At 49.0% G+C, this 22,091-nt stretch overlaps 1 protein-coding gene across 8 annotated transcripts in view; it reads right to left on the bottom strand.

The window, feature by feature from the left end:
• Positions 1-6,438: 6,438 nt before the first annotated feature.
• TNRC6C (trinucleotide repeat containing adaptor 6C) overlaps positions 6,439-22,091 on the bottom strand; it is an 87,161-nt gene continuing 71,508 nt past the window's right edge. For 2 of the 8 annotated variants that reach the window (XM_036836832.1, XM_036836834.1), the window contains 8 exons: positions 21,195-21,362; positions 19,657-19,848; positions 18,777-18,920; positions 14,936-15,052; positions 12,888-13,082; positions 12,063-12,133; positions 11,409-11,548; positions 6,439-7,153 (listed from right to left, as the gene is read on the bottom strand). In XM_036836832.1, the coding sequence (XP_036692727.1) occupies positions 6,793-7,153; positions 11,409-11,548; positions 12,063-12,133; positions 12,888-13,082; positions 14,936-15,052; positions 18,777-18,920; positions 19,657-19,848; positions 21,195-21,362 (1,388 nt within the window). In that variant the 3' untranslated portion in view covers positions 6,439-6,792. Of the gene's footprint in view, positions 7,154-11,408; positions 11,549-12,062; positions 12,134-12,887; positions 13,083-14,935; positions 15,053-16,956; positions 17,232-18,776; positions 18,921-19,656; positions 19,849-21,194; positions 21,363-22,091 lie in introns of those variants that run through there. The other 6 variants (XM_036836835.1, XM_036836836.1, XM_036836833.1 and 3 more) reach the window with 5 other exon arrangements.

Genomic DNA, 22,091 nt, shown 5'->3' with positions numbered 1-22,091 from the left:
ATGAAGTGATGCACTAGTGGTTATTGGGGTGGGGGTGGAGGGAGAATTTAGGGAGGGACCGGGGTGGGTCATTTGCTAGTAAGCCGTGGGGAGAGGAGCCTGCAGGCAGAAGGGCAGCCAGCGCCCAGGCCTGTGGCAGGAGCGGGGTCTGGCTGCCGTGACTGGTGGGGGGGGTGACCCCAGGTCCTGCCAGGCTGAGCTTGAGGAGCCTGTGGGATGCTGTGGACCAGAGGGTGCGGGGAGGAGGGGAAGGAGCTGTCACAGCCCCAGTGCCCGCTGTCTGCAGGAGCTGGGGGAGCGGCCGCTGTGGGAAAGGATGGGAGAGCAGCGATGGGCCCACGCTCCTCATCCCAGCAGGGAACCTGGGAGAGCAAACCTGGCCTGTGGGGGCCAGGCCAGCCCCGCAGTGAAGATGCCACTGCCATTAGCAGTGCTCCCAGCTGGGCCCACGCTAACCCCAAATGGTCCCTCTTCTGAGGACGGTCCCACGCAGGGTGCTCCTGCATTTGGCAGACGTCCAGGGGCAGACCGTCACCTGACTTTCTCGGGCGCCCGACAGATCAGGATTCCTGGGCTTGTTGTGGCTGGTCCCAGCCAGGAGGTGCTTAAGGACCTCTACGAGTAGCTGGCCTGGGCTGTGTCTCCGGGCATGAGTGCCGCTGGGTGAGGTCGGGTGGGGACACTCACCTGGGCTCTAGGGGCCAGCACCCCCCAGATGTCTGCCTCTGTGTGAAGAGGACCGATGCGCTTTTGGACGGATGGACATAAACTGACCGCGTCCAGTCTGAGCTGGCACTGCCACCTGTTATGACTAGGCCCACTTCGCCCGCCTTGCAACAACTATGAGGTCAGGCCGAGCTGCTGATGACAAACAGGAGAAAGGCCCGCAGGTATTTCTGCAGAAGCCACGTGTGATGGTCAGTTGGTGTCCCTGGCTATCGACTCAAGCGCTAACTGAGGTGCTGCCATGAAGGCATCTTGTAGGTGCTCAGCACCCACAGTCAGCTGGCTTTAAGGGTTTTATCCCCAGTGATGTGTGTGGGCTTCATCCAATCAGTCGAAAGTCCTCAAGAGCAAGGCTGAGGTTTTCCAGAGAAGAAATTCTGCCCGGAGCTGCGGCACCACCCTGCCTGGCCGTGTCCAAATTCCAGACTCGCCAGCCCTGCTACTGTCCGAGCCAGGTCTCTTTACAGGCACACCTATCGCCCATCGGAGCTGTTTCTGATACACACGTGGCCTCAAGGTCCTCCAGCTGGAATATTCCGTGGTGGATCCTGTGTGGGGCTGACCGAGCGAGCGATGGCTGTGGAGTCAGATGGGCCTGGATTTGACCCTCATCGGCTCATGGCCTCGGGCACATTCTGTAACCTCTCCCAGTCTCTCCCAGCCCCAGTCCTCACCTCATGGGGCTGTTGAAACAAGACACAGTCCTACACAGTGCTTAGCACCCTGCCTGGCACATAGTAGTTTTGCTAAAAAGAAAAAAAAAAAAAAAAAAAAAAAGCAAAAAGCTAGCTATGACTGCCAAATGAGACGCACTGAACTCTTGGAAATGGCTATTCCAATGGGTAGGCGGTCGACAGTCTCAGCCTGATGACAGGCTCCCTCTGACACCGCCTCTGCCCTGGCTGCTCAATGGAACCAACTGGGGAGATTTAAAAACTCTGGTGCCTGGGCCCACAATCAGAGATTCTGGTTGAATGTGTTTGAGATGTGCCCTGGCACTGGGATTTTAAAAGCTTTCTGGATAATTCTAACACGCAGCCAGGGTGGAGAACCAGTGAAATGTCACTTAAGCCTGAGGCTTCTGTGCACTTACGGAGCATTTGGAAATGTGCTTCTGGTTTTCACGATGACTGGGGATCCAGGCTCCGGGGCCAGGCCTGCCACGTGGGCTGCCATTCAGGGGACGGTCCCACACAAGCTAAGCGGTGAAAACTGATGTGTAAAGCTAGTAAGTTAACTACATGTTTCCACCACGACTCTTATGTGGTTTCTCCTTGATCCACCCCATATGTTCTCTTCCTGCAAAGAATCTTCTCGAAATGCCCTCCTGAGTGAACGCGTGCTCAGCTCCTCGGATCTTGTCGTTTATGCGGTTAGAATCAGTGCTGGCCAGGACGACTCCCTCCTGGCCTCTCCTCTCCATTCAACAGTCCCTTCTTCGCACATCAAGCTTCTACCCATTGAGCACCCTGCCTTCTTTCTTTGCCTTCTCCCACGGTGTCACCAGAATTTTTTTTTTTTTAAGATAATCTTTTTTTTTTTAAAGACTTGCTTTTTTTTTTTTTAATTTTTATTTATTTATTTATTTATTTATGGCTGTGTTGGGTCTTCGTTTCTGTGCGAGGGCCTTCTCCAGTTGCGGCAAGCGGGGGCTACTCTTCATCGCGGTGCGCGGGCCTCTCACTGTCGCGGCCTCTCTCGCTGCGGAGCACAGGCTTCAGACGCGCAGCCTCAGCAATTGTGGCTCACGGGCCTAGTCGCTCCGCGGCACGTGGGATCCTCCCAGACCAGGGCTCGAACCCGTGTCCCATGCATCGGCAGGCAGATTCTCAACCACTGCGCCACCAGGGAAGCCCCAGAATGATTTTTTTAAAAAGTGCAGCTCTGAGCCTCGATTTTTCTCTTGATCCCAGACACCGAGCCTCCTTTTCACCTGTGGGTACCAGGAGCCGCCTCCACTCCAGGCCATGAGGTGGTCACTCGGCTTACGCTGTGTTCCCCACCTGTCCCCTACTCTCCCCGGGCCTGGGAGGAAAGTGCCACCTCCTCCATGAAGGCTGCCTCAACCTTTGGATGTTCTGGAGGCACTGGGCTTGTTTTCCCAGAGGCAGGTGTGGGGCTGGCTCACTCCTTGTAGCGACGCTGGACTCACGGGCACCGAACGAACACTTACAGAAGGGCCGCTCACAGCCCCGGCAGGGTCGGTGTCTCCAGGTGCGTACAAGGGTAGGGTGTCAAGTACATTCGACTGTCCACATTCTGAGTTCCGTGAGTTTCGTTCTAGCCTTTCGTTTCTCCTCCGGATGATGGCCCTTCTGTGCTTTCCTCCTCCGCTTTCTAAAGAGGTCGGTCAGAGCCGGGAGCTCGCCGTCTCGCCTGCGGGGGCCAACCCAGGTCCTATCTTCTCGATAAAACGTGGCCGAGGCCCCTAGGAGTGGAGAGAAAAAGACACTCACTCTACTGGTCTCTGAGCAGGGGTCACAAAGGACATTTTGGCTGCTTTTCAAGAGGCTGTCTTTACAATCCTGACGAGACAGGAGCACTGGCGCTGAACTTACTTAAGGTCATGGCAGGCGATCCAGGGGTGGACCTGAGAGCCAGACCCGAGTGTCCTGACTGCCGCCTGAACCCCGTGGGGACAAGGCTGCTGCTGCTTTGCCCGGCGCCGTCACTTCAACTGCGCTTGTACAAGACGCTCTGTAAAGTTAGCTAAGGCTACTTCACCGAAACAAATGCATGTCTAGGAAACACAAAAGACCTTTTTTTTAAAAAAAATTTTTATTTATTTATTTTTGGCTGCATTGGGTCTTTGTTGCTGCACGCAGGCTTTCTCTAGTTGCGGTGAGCGGGGGCTACTCTTCGTTGCGGTGAGCGGGCTTCTCGTTGTTGTGGCTTCTCTCGTACGGGCTCTAGGTGCGTGGGCTTCAGTAGTTGTGGCGCATGGGCTTAGTTGCTCTGTGTGGCATGTGGGATCTTCCCGGACCAGGGCTCGAACCTCTGTCCCCTGCATTGGCGGGCGGATTCTTAACCACTGCGCCACCATGGAAGCCCCAAAAGACCTTCATTACTCCCTTCTCTCCAAATACTTCTTACGCCCAGACTCGGTCATGGGTGAGAGCGAGCAATGGTCCTCGGCTGGGGCCACGTCCCACGGCTGCCCCAGATGACACCGGTTCCCGCACGGAGCAGGTGGGTCCTGGTGGGCGGCTGGTGGAGAGCCCCTAGGCTCTACTGCACCTCTCGACGACTAGTAATAAGATTTCAGTGTGGACTGCAAAACCACAAAACAAATGATAAGATCACAAGTCAAGCAACCAAAACTTGGAGGGTATCTAATTATATACATGAACTCTGAGGATGGCATAAGACGACACAGGGAATTTCTTACACACAGTAGGACAACTCTCTCTCCCAACACATACAAAGTGAATTTGGATGACATCCACCTTTGAAAAATAAAAAACACATTTATTTGAACAGCAAGAAAAAAAATTGCAATTTATTAAGATTCAACAAAGCGTTGTACTTTTGAAAGCAACTTTCGGTGCATTTTCTTCAACAATCACATTCTATGAGGAAAAACATTAAAAGCCACAAACTTGTCTTTTAATCTCAGAGTTACAGACATCTTTAATTCAAAATAAAAGGTCAAAGAAAAAAACCAAACCCACCCCAACAAAAAACAAAAACAAACAGAGAGGTTCTTTACTTCCATCCTCAATTTAAAAATATCAGTTTTCTACAACTCGATGCTAAATGCAGCATGGGAAGCTGTATGTCTGGGTGCACACGGGCACGCACGCACGTATATTTGGTGTACATACGCAGGGACGTGTACACCAAATATACAGAACGCATGTAATGGCAATGAGATGCACTTACTCTGAGGAAGGTCTGTTTAGCTAAATACACTACTGAACTTGAGAAAAAAGTCTTGAACCAGTTTGTGCATAGTTCATGATCCTCTATAAAACCAGCTTTTGTTGATCTGCAATTTTGCAGGAACTTTTTTTCTTTTTTTTTTTTGTTTTTTTTGTTTTTGTTTTGTTTTGATAAAACCATTAAAAAGCTAATTAAAAAAAATGTAATGCACAAGTTTCCTGATCAAGCAGGCAGGGAGCACATGTTCATATATTTTTTTAAACATACTCAAGGGTATGTTACTCCATTGTCTTTCTTTCTTGCAAAACAATCAAAACATTGATCATTTTTAAAACATAAAGCAATTTTTAATATATAAAGCACTCTTCGAACATCTATTTCCTTTGAGTCCATTATTTGGTACATACGTAACTGCTACACGTTAGAGATTAGGTATCTTTCTTCTTTGCGTTTTTTTTTTTTCCTCTTTTTTCTTTTTTTTCTTTATTTTTTGTTTGTTTTTTAATAACATCTTCAGTGCTAGGAGTTGGGTTACAAAATACATGAAATGGTGTGGAGCTGCCCCTCGGGAACCCTGGCTTTCCTGAGAGCGCATCCGCGTGTGCAAGACAGTGACCACAACTCGTCACCTGGACGAAGGGGACAGTCGACAGAGTCCACGACGGTGGCCGGAGGGGAAAACAACACTGTTCAATCCCAGAGCTCTGAAGTAGCGGATCTGCATTCTGAAAATAGGTTTCTTTACGACGGAAGTCTTTTTTTTTTCTTTTTTTTTTTAAATTCCTTTTTAAAATTTTTTTATTTTAAAGTCTGAAGGAGAAAAAAAGGTCTGTAAACAGGTGGGAGCCCTCACCTCGGGCTCCTCCGAAAGCAGTCACAACCCACGTCCAAGTGCTTGTTTCCGTTCCTCCTGCGGAACCATCCACCCTCTACAAGTATCTATGGCCACAGTTCAATGAGAGTTTTTTTCTCTTTAACTTTATATTCCAAATGGAAAAATGGTGCAATACTCTGGTAATAATCTTCTTGCATTAGTCCACAATAAAAAGCTGCTAAAGGTAGATATACATATTATTTCTCCAGAGATATACACTGTAATTTTTAAACGCAATAACAGAGTCCTTGAGTAAACATTTACACATGAATTGTCACCGGCCCTGTCCTATGAATTCTCTTTAATGTATAGGATTAGCTAAAGGAAGGGCAGGGACACTCAGTGCAAAGTTAGAAGCTAATAATAACAAACGTTTGACCAATGCGCCAAAAAAAAAAAGCACATACTGAATAAAAGGGAAAACCCACAGTTAAATCCCTCACACACTTAACACACGAACACAGAAAGTGTGCACGCACACGCACGCACACACACACGTGCTTCTGTTTCAACACACACACACATAGGCTGTGAACTTAGAAATTTTTCCTAGAGCCTGTTTCTGCGTACTGATGCCAACCTGGAAGTGTAGAATTAGACTTAGAAAGTGTTCACATTTCATTATTGGCCTGCTGGATTCAAGTATTTGCATGTTTGATATGTCTATTTTTTTTAACTTTTAAAAAATATTTTTTGGGATTAAAAAAAATGACATGAAAAAGTAATGAAACAAGGGTAATGTGCATAGGCGGATCCGTGGGAACAGAGAACAGATCGCAGACCGCTCCTTCCGCTCGGCTCACTGGTCTGGGCCGCCAGGACCGCGTCCCAGTGATGGACGCCAGCTCCCCCTGATTACGGGGTCCGCCTCTGGTAATGTGCATAATCGTCACAGGCTCGTTTTAAATAGGCTTTCTCGTCTCCCTCCCTCCCTCCCCCCCCCTTGATAAAATAACCCTTTCCAGCCCACAATCTGAAAAGTGCCCTTCATGATAGAACTATTCTAAGCAGCTTTTATACTTAAAAAATCAAAATGACAACACACCATACAAACATAAGACGACACAAAATAAAAAGCTGTGAGAAGCATCCTGTCATTACACATGACACTGACCCAGCGCAGCCCGCACTGTCTTGGGAACAGTTCGCAAGGACTGCGGCCAAGGTTCGTCTTCAGTACTGGACAGAGGTACTCGAAAGGGCTGCCGGGCTGCTCGGGTCAAGCGGGGTCCTCAGCGACGCCCGGACTGGAAAGGGTCAGCGTTTCTTCCTAGTGCTGATGATTGCGGCGCCCATGCGGCCTCTCTGGGCTAGATGGACTCCCCACTGAGAAGGTCGCCGGGAAGCAGAGTGTTCAGCGGGGTGGGGCTTCCAATGACCCTGCCGTCGTCACTACTGGGGGGGCCCCACAGGCTGCTGGAGTACTGGGGGACCCCGCCCCACAGCAGGTCGCTGCTCCCTTTGCCTGCCAGGCACGGGGCGTTCCAGTGGCCAGTGTCGCTGCGCACCAGGCCGTGGGAGCTGCCCGAGGCGCCCAGCCGCGTCTGGCTGGTCCCAGCGCTGGGCTGCCAGCTGGAGGTGGGTGGCAGTGCTTGGCCTTGGGCTAAGAAACGGTTCACTTCTTCTTCGCCAGCGAACTCGGCCAAGATGGTAGTGTTTCCCAGAACACACCTAAAAGAGCAGGACAGCAATAAAAATAAGAGCTGGTTTTTTGAAAAGATACACAGAATTAACAAACCTTTAGCTAGACTAACCAAGAAAAAAAGAAGACACGAATAAACAAAATCAGAAATGAAAGGGAGACATTACAACTGATACCACAGAAATACACAGGATGTGCCAACAAACTGGATAATCTAGAAGAAATGTTCAAATTTCTAGAAACATATGATTTACCAAAATTGAATCATCAAGAAATAGAAAATCTGAATGGACCAATAATGAGTAAGGAGGTTGAATCAATAATCAGCTGATTACTCCCAATACAGAAAAGCCCAGGACCACAGATGGTTTCAATGATGAATTCTACCAAACACTTAAAGGGGAATTAACATCAATTCTTCTCAAACTTTTCCAAAAAACTGAAGAGGAGGGAACACTCCCAAACTCATTTTATAAGGCCAATATTACCCTGATACTAAAGCCAGATAAGGACACCACAAACAAACAAACAAAACAAAAAACAAAACCCCAAAAAACACACACAAAAACAAACAAACAAAAAACACAGACCAATATAAATGAATATAGATGCAAACATTCTCAAAAAAGTAAAAATTCTCAACAAAGTACACGCCGGTTAAGTGGGACTTATCTCTGGGATTCAGGCAGGGGTGGTGGTTCAACATATGTAAATCAATAAATGGGATACACCACATTAACAGAATGGAAGATCAAAATCATGTGATCATCTTAACAGGCGTAGAAATAGCATTTGACGAAACACCACATCCTTTCATGATGAAGACTCCTCAACAAATAGGGTACAGAAAGAACAGGCCTCAACATAATAAAAACCATACATATACACAAAGCTAACATCATTTTCAATGGTAAGAGGTTGAAAGCTTTTCTTCTAAGGTCAGGAACGAGACAAGGGTGCTCACTCTCACCTCTTCTTTTCGATATAGTATTGGAAGTCTTAGCCAGAGCAATCAGGCAAGATAAAGAAATAAAAAGTATCCAAGCTGGAAGGGAAGAAGTAAAATTTATTTGCAGATGACATCATCTTACATAGAGATAATCCTAAAGACTCCATCAAACATCTGTTGGAAGTAATCCAAGAATTCAGTAAAATTGCAGAATATAAAATCAACACACAGAAAGCAGTTGCATTTCTTTCTATACACTAACAATGAAATATCTGAGAAAGAAATAAAGAAAAAATCCAATTCACAATAGTATCAAAAACAATAAAATACTTAGGAATAAATTCAACCAAGGAAGTGAAAGATCTGTACCATGGAAACTACAAGACTTTGATGAAAGAAATTGAAGAAGATACAAAAGGAAAGCCATCCTGTATTAATGGATTGAAAGAATTAAAAATATTCTTAAAATGTCCATACAACCTAAAGCCATCTATAGATTCAATGCAATCCCTATCATATTCCAATGGCATTCTTCATAGCAATGTATCAACAATCCTAAAATGCATATGGAACCACAAAAGACCCCAAATAGCCAAAGCAATCCTGAGAAAGAACAAAGCTGGAGGCATCAAACTTCCTGACTTCAAACAACACTACAAAGCTACAGTAATCAAAACAGTATGGTACTGGCATAAAAACAGATACATAGACCAATGGAACAGAATAGAGAGTCCAGAAATAGATTCCCCACATATACAGTCAACTAATATTTGACAAGGGCACCAAGAATACTCAATGGGGAAAGGATAGTCCCCTCGATAAATGGTGTTGGGAAAACTGGATGACCACATGCAAAAAAATGAAACTGGACCCCTACCATACACCACTCACAAAAGTTAACTTGAAATGGACTAAAGACTTAAACATAAGACCTGAAACCATAAAACTCCTAGAAGCAAACATAGGGAAAAAACTCCTTGACACCGGTCTTGGCAACAAAATTTTGGATATGACACCAAAAGCACAAGCAACAAAAGAAAAAATCAACAAGTGGGACTACATCAAACTAAAAAGCTTCTGCACAGCAAAGGAAACCATCAACAAAATGAAAAGACAACCTATAAAATGGGAAAAGTATTTGCAAACCATCTATCTGATATAGAGAATATCCTGTAACTCAAATATATAGAGAACTCATATAACTCAATAACAAAAAAACCTCAAACAATCTGATTAAAAAATGGGCAAAGGAACTGAATAGACATCTTCCCAAAGAAGACACAGAAATGGCCAACAGACACATGAAAAGATGCTCAGCATCACTAATCATCAGGGAAATGCAAGTCAAAACCACAATGAGGTATCACCTCACACTAGTTAGAATGGCTATCATCAAGAAGACAAGAAATAACAAGTGTTGGTGAGGATGTGGAGAAAAGGAAACCCTCCTACACTGTTGGTGGGAACGTAAATTGGTGCAGCCACTGTGGAAAAAGTATAGAGGTTCCTCAAAAAGTTCAGACTAGAACAACCATACGATCCAGCAAGCCCACTTCTGCATATATATCCAAAGGAAATGAAAATAGGCTATTGAAGAGATAGATATCTGAACTCCCATGTTTACTGCAGCATTACTTAAATAGTCAAGATATGGAAACAACCTAATTGTCAACAAATCAGTGGATAAAGAAGATGTTATATATATATATATATATATATATACACACACACACACACACACACACACACACACACACACATATATATACACACACACATATACACGCACACACAGATACAAACAGACACATTGGAATATTATTCAGCCATGAGAAAGAAGGAAATCCTGCAACAACATGGATTAATCCTGAGGGCCTTAGGCTAAGTGAGATAAGTCAAAGATAAATACTGCATGATATTAATCATATACGGAATCTAAAAACGCCAAACTTGTCAAAACATTCGGGAGTAGAATGGTGGTGACCAGGGGCTGTGGGTGGGAAATGGGGAGAGGTTGGTCTCAGGGTACAAATTTCCAGTTAGAAGATGAGTGAGTTCTGGGGAGCTCGTGTACAGCGTGGTGACTACAGTTAGCAATTCTGTATCCTTTACTTCAAAGTTGCTGAGACAGTAGATCTTAAATGTTCTCACCACAAAAAGGAAATAATAATCATGTGCCCTGATGTGGGTGTTAGCTCACACGGTGGTAACCATATTGCAATATATAAATGTGTCAAATCAACACTACACTCTAAACTGACACGCTGTTGTATGCCAGTTACATCTCAAAACAAAAACTCAAAACAAACAAACAAAAAAAGCAGAACAGGGGTCATGTGAGCGGAGCAGCTCTGTGTCTTCCTGTGTTCACCTCGTTGGCGTTCCCTTGTTTTTAAAAAATGGGAAAAGGGCAGCTGGAGGCTTCATGTCACAGGCCGCCCAGAAATGGTCCTGCAGTTCACGTTTTAGTATAGCTATTTCCAAGGCCAGATCATGACCCTTTTTCTCACTTTAGAATTCTAGCAGCTATGTTGTGTCGGTGCAGAGAGCACATTCTTAAGGAAGTGCATGAATGGACCATTAAACTTGGGCATCATTTAGGGTCAGTGCAATTTATACCCTGGGCTAAAAATAGGAATGATTAACTTCTAGGGCCCACACCCCAAGTGATGTCACTGAGTAGGTCTATTCACACATCTCATCAAAAGCGTCCTTTAGTCAGGGGAGAGGAGTTGGCTGCAAGGCCCGCTGCAAGGCCCACTACATGGCCCAGCAGTGGGCCTGAATGTGTCGCATGCCTGGAGATATCTATGGACAGAGCATCTTCTATCACTGGGCTCTACACCTGCTCTCTTGGGGGACCCTTTCCCTACTGGGTGGTGGGGGCCAAGCCACGGCACTTCAGCAGCAGAAGAAACCGACACGTCACAAGACACCTATTACGGGGTGAATTGTGTCCCCCCAAATTCATATGTTGAAGCCCTAAGCCCCAAGACCTCACTGTGCCTGTATTTGGAAAGAGGTCTTTAAAGAGGGAATTAAGGTAATATGAGGTCAGGAGGGTGGCCCTAATTCACTTAGACTGGTGTCCTTAGAAGGAGAGGAAGTCAGGACACAGACACACTCAGGCTGAGAGACTTGAGGACACAGGACTGGCCAGCCGAGTGCAAGCCGAGGAGAGAGGCCCCGGGGGCAGCCGACCCTGTCCACACCACGTCGGACTTCCCGCCCGCCCGTGGTGCTCTGTGGCTGCGGCCCCAGGACTCGCCCACAACGCCCAGCCCCGGCACCACTGGGCCGCAGCCAGGGCCGCGCGGGGCAGGGGAGGGACATACATGTGCAGGGACTTCTGGGCCTTGGCGGCTTCCTCCTTGGAGCTGTACCGGACCACGGCGTTGCCTTGGGTTAGGTTCAGGTGGAATGTGATGAGAGGCCCGTGCTGCAAGCACAGCGTCCGCAGGGTGGAGCCATCGATCTGATTGAGGAAGCAGAGGGGCGGTAACACGTGTCCTGGGAATTCTTCACTACACACGTTTATGAAATCCAGGTGCACGGTACCTTGGGAAGATGTCTGTCCTTGAAAGGGCTTACTATATGATTATGGTATTAACCTTTTGCACCTTGTAACTTACTGTGTAATTTAAAATCTTGGACATTTCAGTTATAGTTTCTGAGTTGGGCTAACAGAAGAAGGAGGAAACCCTGCTTTGGTTCCGACCCCCTCTCGCCAGAGCACATCACACAGAGCCTCGCGGCCCCCGACCCTGGGAAAGGTGAGCACAGGCCAAATCGTTCTGGAGTGGGTACAGGTGAGCAATTCTGTTTATAAGGGGACACTCTTTAAGCCTTGGAAGAGTGAAAGGTAAACAATGCACCAGGAACATGGTTAAACGACCCCTGCTGCCGGCGCTGCCTTTGGGCCCTGAGTGAGGCCTCGGGTCACCGACAAGGCCCTCAGGCCTGGCGACGCCCCCACCGGGTGCCTGTACCTGGGGCGTGAGGTTGCGGAGAACGAGCCAGCTGCTTGTCCTTCCTGAGGTGTCAGTACTCCAGGCAGAACCTGTGCCCAGGGAAGAACCCGGTCAACAAGGCTGCGGTGAGTCAGACAGCTCTTCCCAGTGCCCTCCCGTCTCACCACACGGACGCAGCACGGGCCGAACCTGTGCTCCAAGCCTCTCCCAACCCCCGGAAACCAACCCACAGTCCCTGCAGACCCCCGGGAGGCGGGTGTGGCGGCAGAGACTTGAGAACTGCCTGGAAGTTCTGGTCTCCTCCTCTGCCCCCCGCCCCCCAGCTTTATAATCAATGCTCTAAAATCCCACTTGCTAAAGAAAACGAAGCAGACTTGCAGGGCTGGCTTCACTCTCAGCTTCTTATTAAATGCCCTGTGCACCCCCTCATCCCCGCAGTTCAGCAGGGGGCCGGAAGAAGCTTCCAGGGCTGCAACTTAGGATGGGGTGGTGCGCTCACACTGGGAATCGGGACCCTCATGCTGGTTGATCGGGCCTCTCCGAGGGACCGGTGCGGCCCCTCAGTGGGTGCCGAGTCCGCCCGCCGGGACCTCCTGGCTCCGAACAAAGCTGTGTGTGCGAGCACCCAGGGCTGATGCTGAAACACAGGCAGCAGAGCCTGGGCCCAGATAATCCCCGAGGGTCTAGGGTGCCTTGGCCCCTCCTAAGCCCTCCCAGGGTCCAGGAGTCCTTACAAAGGAGCTGCAGGACAAAATGATAGGCATCTTCCCTAAAGGACAAGCGGAGCAGGCACGGACACCCCCGTCCCCGCCACCCCGTTTGGACACGAGAACGGACGCGTACCCGAGGAGTAGGAGCTGGTCCAGCCGAGGGGACTGGCTCCCCAGGTGGAGGAAGGCTTGGGATTGGTTAACCCTGGAGGTGGCCTTGTGGGTGCAGTAGTGTTTCTGGGCACCTTCCACAGTTCATGAGACAGAGAGGCTTGTGTGTGAGAGGCAGGGCCAGAGGACCACGTCGATTTAATGTCTGACAGTTTACCTGGAAAGGCAGAGAAGTGGAGCATAGGCATTCCTGAGACAGAGAAGGAAAGTCACGGCAGCGCCTAGGGAATCTCACCAGGCGCTCTCTGGCTCCAGAGGACTGCGTGACCGAAATGAAGCACCAAGTCGAGCTCCCACACGAGGACCACAGGCATCCTCTCTCTTGAATTTCTGCCCAGAGACACAGTCTGCTGGTGTCCGGTATAGATCTTGCCAGTATTTCTGATACTTAATTTGCTAAATGTGCCAGACATGAGCTTGCCACCCAGAAAAACAGCATTTTTGTAGTTCAGTGTTAAAGCTAATTTAACAAATTCTGCTGGGACACATCTTATCGCATAACAAACTAATCAAGGTCAAGAGCCTTTACGCCGTTTCTTTAGGTGTCAGCCCCCTTGCAAAGCAACGCCCCCTCTGACATAACCCGCCTGAGCTCACGTTGACCAGCGTCATCTTTGCGGCTTTGAGACTCGCTCTCCACGCCTATAGAAACGGGTGTGGCCGAGGGCTGAGCGGTTTGGCATCTTGGCACCTTGGCTGGGGAAAGCCTGTTTTAAGGCTCTTGGGGAGACAAACCAAAACCAGTAATGACCACCAGCCCCAGCCCCTCCTGTGCCCGGGGCACCTGCCACGCCCGCTTCAGAGGCCCAGCGCTGCGAGGACAGCAGGCAGAGCGGTCGCTGTCACCATGCTCCTCGGGCAGCAGGGCAGCGCCCAGGCCGGCACAAGCCCCGTGTGGAGCACCTCTGCCACCCTGGCGGCCAGGGTCGACTGCAGCTTCACAACAACAAATGCTAATCTGAGCAAAGGCGTCACTGATCAGAAAAACCAAAATGCCATAAAAAACTGCCTGAGATACGGGAAGATGGTTTTGTTTGCCCATCTCTTTAGCCAAATGATTGGGAAGTATTAAAGGCCTAATGCATCCCCTTTGTAAACATTAGAGAGAATAAACATTTGAAGGAATAGACACAATCCAGAAGCTCTTTTTCTCTCTCTTTTTAAATAAGATGCTAAAGTACATCAAAACTACTTTCTCCCCTAGGCACTGGTATAAAAGGAATTCCTACAGCATTCTTACATGAATTTAAACAAAGTCTGGATGAGAAGGCTGGTGGAATGCAGAAACATATTTGAAGAAATTTATAAACAATAAACCCTCTTTACTTAAGTTCCACCTCTTTCTATAAACCTGTACACATTCTGTTTGTGTGTGTGTCCATTATCTCTCTCTATCCTTGTCTTAAAATTTCCAGATAACAATTCCTTTGAAGTTACTATGACAAAACAATTCTCAATTCTCCTCTCAGCCTAAAAGAAATTTCTAACTTGAAAGACTCGTGAAGTCTATACTGAGAGAGGAATAACCCAGGCCCTGCATTGATCCCAGAGACGGCAGTGAAGCACGGGGCTGCTGTGGCCTCCTAGTCCCTGGTGGCCAACGCAAGTTAACAGCACGTCCCCAGAGGTTGCCGCCTTCAGGTCTTTAAGCCTCGTATACCCCTGGTCTCATGGCCACGGCAGGAAGGGAGGAGAGGGGAAAGCAGCTGTGTCACATCCTGCCCTGGGGAGTTTACAGAATCCCCGGACCTTCGTGACAGCCCACGGAGGAGGTGTCACCATTCCCACTCCACTGGGGGGTGGGGAGGGTGGGAAGGGGGTGGGGAGGTGGGAGCAGTGGTGCCCGAGGCCCCACGGCTGCTCAGCAAAGCTCAGGCCCGCTCTCCATCATACCACATGGCCTCCCAGCTCAGGGAGGAGCAGACAGACCACCGGGAAAAGCCAGGCCGTCCGTTTTGTTTGCGGAAAGAGAGAAAAGGCTACCTGCAAGTCGAGAGGCCAGGTGCGTACCTGCGATACTAGGAGCGGGCGCGAGGCTGCTGAGGGAGCGACTGTAGCCGGAGGCAGCGAGCGGCCAGGCACTCGAGGAAGGCAGCGTGGCATTCTGAGATGACGGTGGGGAGGACCCTGCAGAACCAAACGCGGCACTAAGAAAGCTGAGCACGGGCCTGCGGGGTGAGCCGCTCAGCTTGGGCGTGAGAGTCCTAACAGCCAAGAACCAACGTCCTCCTAGGCTGCCGCTTGTGCAAATGGTGGAAAATGAGAGCGTGACGTGGCCAAGACCATGGCAGGGAGAGGAAGCCACGGGCACACCGCCGCCTCTGGGGGCCTGGGGCCCTGGCAGAGGCCGGGCCGGGGTGGGGGAGACCGGGCAGCGGGAGGGAAGAGAACGACCACCGAGTGTTTACAACAAAACGTCCGACCGAGTTCGGAAGGATCCCATGGGTTTCCGCTTCCAAGTAAGATAAAAATAAAAACACAGGGCCAACTCCACCTTTTCACACCTCCAACAAGATCCACAGAACTGAAAACAAAACTCCAAGCTTTCTGTTACAGATTTTGCCATAAAAAGACCAGCACTTTTCCTGACTCAAAAGGTCTCACGTATCCCATCTTCCCCATTCGTATTTCTCTTTTTAATAAGGGAATAATGAGGAGAAATGTGTGCTAGTAACTGTGTCACTGTGAGCTATCGTGTCCCCAGAACCGCGGTTCCCTCTGTCGAGGATCCTGTGCCTGCTCCTGGGCGGGGGGCTGACGGGGTGTGGCCCCCGGAGCACCCCTACCGGTGCTGTTTCCACGTCACCCCGTCCGTTTTCTGAGGAAAGCAGGAAGCCGGGTAAGAGGGAGGAGGAAGCAGTGGTGACTTGTGGGTTAAAGCAGGGTGGATCAGCGCTCTTCTGACTTGGCAAGTCACTCGGCCAGTGTGTGGAAGCTGGCCGGGGGAGGGGACAGGCGCACACAACAGTCTGGCTGTCAAGTTTACTACCGTGAACAGAATCTCATGGGCCCCTGACGTAGGGCCCCAGCTGGGATGGCACTGAACAACCTCAGGAGTACCCTTCACGGGGACTACCAGGCATGTGGCACCTCCCAGACTTGTGCAGTCTACAACCTGCACAGCTGTTTACAGCTGCTCTGCTGTAACTGACCTCCTTAGAATATGGCACGAGAGTGGATGAACATTAAAATTTATTTGTAATCTGCAGGTCTTCAATTTTAAAAGATGTCAGCTTTACTGACAACCTAATGGTAGTTCCTGAACCCTCTGCTTCCATTTACCAACAAAATGCAATCAACCCAAGATCCCAAATTATAGACTATTTAACCCTACGTGGCATTTCTTTTATAATTAACAGTAGGGTACTTAGATTTTAACAGTGTTCTAGTTTTGACGTTTTTAGTTTAATAGTGGAAACTGTCCCATAAAATTATGGTTAATTTTCCTTTTCGTATCAATTTGTCAGGAGATGGCACAGCTGCATTTTACCATTCTGGTTAATATTCACCTCATAAAGGTTAAAACTATAAATAACATCCAAACAAATACTGGGCTAATTTAAATTTTTAATATCAAATCAGAACTTAACACCAATGACAATAAATAAAAACAAAAATGCAAATAAAAACCCAACACCTAGTATACTCAATAAAAGAAAATTCCATTATGAAAATATGTAAAATAAACAAGCCAACAACAAGAGGTCAGTGGCATTTCTCACTCTTTTCCTTCTGGGCACATTTTCTCAATTTTTTTCTCTGTATTTTATTTATTTGTTTATTTATTTTATTTTTGGCTGCGTTGGGTCTTCGTTGCTGCGCACGGGCTTTCTCTAGCTGCAGCGAGCAGGGGCTACTCTTCGTAGCGGTGCGTGGGCTTCTCATTGTGGTGGCTTCTCTCGTTGCGGAGCACAGGCTCCAGGTGTGCGGGCTTCAGTAGTTGCGGCGCGTGGGCTCAGTAGTTGTGGCTCGCGGGCTCTAGAGCGCAGGTTCAGTAGTTGTGGCGCATGGGCTTAGTTGCTCCGTGGCATGTGGGATCTTCCAAGCCCAGGGCTCGAACCCATGTCCCCTGCACTGGCAGGCGGATTCCTAACCACTGCGCCACCAGGGAAGTCCCTTCTCTGTATTTTAGATCAAGATGGTCACTCAAAAATACGACAGGCTTTTGTGGCTGGGCCCTGAGCGAGGTCAGCCCCTGGGGCGCCTGAAGGCCCTCGAGTGTGGGGTGCGGCACATGGGCCCTGGAGAGGGGTGGTCAGCGAGGTCTGGCCTTTGCAGTTTACTTCTGGCCCTGCGGCTGTGGTGCCTTTTGTAAATAAGTTCTACATAAAGATCCGTTCACCCCGCCCCTTCTCTCAGATAAACAAACCAGGAGGCGGGGGAGCCAGGGCTTTCCGGGGCGAGGCCTGGTCACGGGGTGGAGGAGGCGCTGTCCCCGGGCTCCAGCCCCCAGAAGTCACACAGGGCCATGTGAGGCTGCAGGGAGCTCTCTCTGTCCTACAGCTGAGGTCCCGTTTCAGCCAACGTCTCTGAGGCTAAGCTTCCCTCTGCCCTGACGTTCGTCTCATCTGCTCAGCTCTGCCCTCGGAACTCCCCTGCCCCTCCAGGAGGCCTGTGTTGCGTCACGGCACACGCGTGCAAAGGCGGAGGTGGCCCACGATGCCCCAGGTGCCAGGGACCACGGGCTGACCATCAGGCACCAGTTGGGAAGCTCTGCTCTGTGCCGAGCAGCCTCGACTCTTTCCAAGGTCTTCTACTGCCCTGATCGGCATGGCTCACCCACCCTCCACAACCTCGAACACGCTGACCCACCCCGCTGCCCGGCTCAACCCTGCGGGCACACGCAGGGTGCCGAGGAGCGACGGCCAAGTCTCACCTCTGGCTGTGCCACCCCCCGGTCCCCACCACTTCAAACAGGCTCCACGTCCCACAGCCTCTCGTCCCCTGTGCCACTCATCCGTCCCTGACCTCGGGGTGGCCTGCAATGTCCCCGCTCTGAGATGCAGCCGCCTCACGACACGAGGAATGCACGGCACTCAATGGGAAGGTGATCTGTGTTTATGGCGCTTTTCTACGTGAACCACAGGCACACGCAGAATCCTGTCACTTGAAAGAACCATTGATAAGAACTGCCTCTCCCCCACAGGCCATATTGAGGTAGGAAACCTAAATTAATGTTTTGGGAAATATCCGAGTGGCCTTATTAGTGCTGAGCATCTCTGGTAAGCTGGCTATTCTTTCCCATTATTAGAATTATGAGGATAAAACTCCATCAGCAATGGCACTTACAGAGCGTCTTCATTTGCAGGCTTTAAGGGACAGCAAGTTACTGCCCTTCTTGATACTGCACTTGAAATCTATGTTTATGTTCTGTAACCTTGCAGCTCAGCTCAGCACCTGCTCTGACTGGATCCTGAAGTCTGAAGAGGGTGTGCCAAACCTTACAGCATCAGGAGTTTGTGCCAGGAAAGAAGTCCTGGCAAAGGATCTCAGTCTTTTTACCAGACTTCTTGAGGAAAGGAAAAATTGGCTGATATGGATGAGTAAAGGGTCAGTTCACTTCTAGCTCAGAGATTTCAAGTGGAAACCTTTTTCTTAAAAAGCTTGATGGTTAATATTGTTATTTTATGACACAATGTTTATAAAAAACGATGTGTTAATAAATCCAGCAGAGACACTGAACCCAAATCAATTTCCATTTCCCCGTAAGCACTGTGCTGCATCAGACGGCAAGAGAAGGTCCCCGTCGGACGTGCCCTGCACATCCCGGCCTCACCACCCACACCCTCCCGCTGCCCTGGAGCGCCTGCACGGAGACCACTGCATGGACACGGGCGGGGCGCCCCCTCACCTCCACTCTTGAGGAGGTAGCGGTTGACATCCTGTATGGTGGTATTGATGGTAGGCCCGGTGGGGACACTTCCAGGAGTGACGTCAGGGTCATTCTCGGGATCTATATTCTGAAGTCCTTTCCAGGGAACTCCAGGATGGAACTCTGGAAAATTCCAAACAAATGAAAATCAACACATGAGTATTAGAGCACCTTCATCTTGCTTCATGATAGTTTATGGAAATGTTTACAATCTGCTAATTAAGTTAAGAGGCACACTTTAGACTTTCTTTAGTAAATCATCAATCCTTCGGAACAAACTAGGTATTATAGCTACCACACTGAACACTGAGATGGGTGTCCAGACGGGAGGATAAAACCCAGATGTACTCTGACCAGATGGGACACAGTGCCCCTTCCCCACTCTCCTTCCCCTCTCTCCTTCCCCACTCTCCTTCCCCACTCTCCTTCCCCACTCTCCTTCCCCTCTCTCCTTCCCCTCTCTCCTTCCCCTCTCCTTCCCCACTCTCCTTCCCCACTCTCCTTCCCCACTCTCCTTCCCCTCTCTCCTTCCCCTCCCTCCTTCCCCTCTCTCCTTCCCCACTCTCCTTGCCCTCTCTCCTTCCCCTCTCTCCTTCCCCTCTCTCCTTCCCCTCTCTCCTTCCCCACTCTCCTTGCCCTCTCTCCTTCCACTGAACTGAGGGCTGCAGAAAACCCTGTGATGCCAACCACACCCACAATTTATCTGATGAATGGATTTCCAATGAAAAAGCCAAAGCTATGGGGTTAAGGTTTCCAGGATTCTGAGCTTGGATCCTGGCTTCTCCTGGGCCTAATCGCTCCCGTAGGCTTGGCGTGTCCTGATCGGCTGCCACAGGGAAATGTGCACACTCTTTCTTACCTGGGGGCCAGTTGATGCTGGAGCCATTTGAGATTTTATCACTGTCAGATTTGGCACGTGACCAGCTGTGGGGAACAGCTACAGGAGGAGTGGCTGGTGACTCACTGCTCTGGATTAAATCGTACCGGCCATAGGAGTCGTCGATGGAGGACTTAGCTGGAGGCCCAATGCTCAGACCTCCAGGGATAGCACCTGGGGGGACGGCAGGGAATAAAAGAGCCGAGTGAACAGGGGACCCCGAGTCCCTGTGCTGGGCGCCGGGCCTTGCCCTTTGCAGAGGTGCATGAACTGTCAGACTCGGTTTGGCCAGCACTTTCTGGGGGAAGTGACTATTCCAGTTAGCCCAAACTTGGCCTTGAAAGACAAACTCTTTAAGAACTGTTTCAGTTTTTCAAGTTGGAATTCTTGATGAACGCATACCCACACCACGGTGAAGCTCTCTGGGGACAGCCTGTGAGCCCCTGTGGTCAGCTGTTGTCCTTGTTGCCTGTGCCCCTTCCCCAGTCCACTGCCCTCACTACGGAAGGACAAACTGGCATGTGGACTTGGAGGCCTTAACCCCGCCCACCCTGGGCGACTGAGCTCTCTCCTGCCAAAGAAAGTGCCCAAACAGCACGTGATGATTTTCTTGTAGAATTAACCATTAGAAAGAATTTTCTTTTTAGAATGCCTTATATCAAGAGAGAATTATACACCCTATTAAATTTCCTTTGCTGTTTATGCTACCAGGAAATTAAGAGCTCAATTTAATGCAAGTGAGATCACCTCCTATGGTTATTAGCTTTTTTTTTCCCCCCCGGCCATGCCTCGCAGCTTGCGGGATCTTAGTTCCCCGACGAGGGACTGAACCCTGGCCCCAGCAGTGAAAGTGCCAAATCCTAACCACTGGACCGCCAGGGAATTCCCTGGTTGTTAGCATTTGCTGTTTCTCTTTTCTGGGCATTAGATTTTCTATTGTGTTTTATCATTTTATTGAAAAAATTTTCTTTTAGACAAAGTTTTGGTTGAAGATACAGATACATGAGTGTGCGGCCATGACCTGTATTCTTCGTTGCTTTGGGGCATTTTCAATTACTGCTTGGTTTGTAGCTAAGGTGTGAAAGTTGAGGCTTCGAGAGGTTTGATCATTGACTACCTGGGATCTGACATACTCTGTAATGAAGTGGAATATATATGTTTAACTTATTGAGGTAACACTGGTTTCTGACATCTAAGTTTCACGGGTATGACATTGCATTTCGACTTGTGTCTACACCACAGGGCGCTCACCACCAACAGCTTAGTTTACATCCGTCTCCACGCAGTTGACCCCCTTTCCCCATTTTGCTCTCCACCCACCCCTTTCCCTCTGGTTACCACTACTCTAGTTCCCTGTATCTCTGTGTTTGTTTTTGTTTGGTTTGGTCTCTTGGAATATCTTCTATTCAGCTTTCAGCACTGAATTCTTAGAAGAGAAATGCAGTACGAGTAACGAAACGAGGATAATCAGCGAGTAGAAAAGAAGTGACCAGACTCCAGGCACCTCGGCTTGGACGTACCATGCTTGCTGGGGTTCTGGTCGAGTGGAGAAGCAGCACCGGGTAAGTTATCCATCGGGTTGGGATGTGTCCACTGAGGGAGGCGTGACTGGGACTGAGACGGGTCCTTCACTGATAAACCACCAGTCATGTCCATGCTGCTGACATTCATGTTTGGGTTCAGTCCAGCTAAAAATAAAAACGCTATCAGGATATGTCTGCTCTTCCTCTAAACGTTCACTTTCTAAAGCTCTCCTAGAGAATCAATCTAAGTCTTAACTCACAGCCAAGTATTTTAAACGTAACTTTTAATGCTGGAGGAAAAAACCCCCTTTTTGCCTTTTTAATAACATATATCTCTAGGAATTTTATTCCTAAATTAGGGGGACGATGGTAACAAATAGTCTTTGATTAAGTAAGACCAATGATTCTCTTCATTTTACTTGCTTTGGTGCCAAACGTGGTCCTGAAGCTTCTCAGTCAGAGCCCACAGAAAAACAGAACAAGTCCAAACAACTAGGAAAATCTTTTCTGATCTCAGGGCATCTTGTGCAAACTAACCAGATCCAAACCAGTCTCTCAGAGACGTAAACGGTACCCTAAGGTCCCACCGACAGAACAAGCTGGGGGGGAGACCCCAAATCTGCCTTTAGTGAACTCACTTTACAAAAGTCTGCTCTTAAGGAGTTTATGAATTAAACATAAAACTCCCTTAAAGGACTTGAACTATTTCAAAGTGCGGGTGCTGCTATCTGCCCCGGCTGGAATGTGAGCTGATCCTGGGTTTATTTCTCACAGCTAAAGGCAGGCACGCACTGGGGCACGTGACAAGTGCCATCACTGTGCTGGGTCAGTGGAGAGGGATGAGGGGGACGATAGCAAAAAGGCTGAAGTGAAGAGTCCCTGATGGGACACCCG

This window comes from Balaenoptera musculus, chromosome 20 (genome assembly GCF_009873245.2).
Source record: "Balaenoptera musculus isolate JJ_BM4_2016_0621 chromosome 20, mBalMus1.pri.v3, whole genome shotgun sequence".
Lineage (NCBI taxonomy): Eukaryota > Metazoa > Chordata > Mammalia > Artiodactyla > Balaenopteridae > Balaenoptera > Balaenoptera musculus.
Note: the sequence above shows the minus strand (reverse complement) of the source record. Positions and strands in the feature narration are given on the sequence as shown.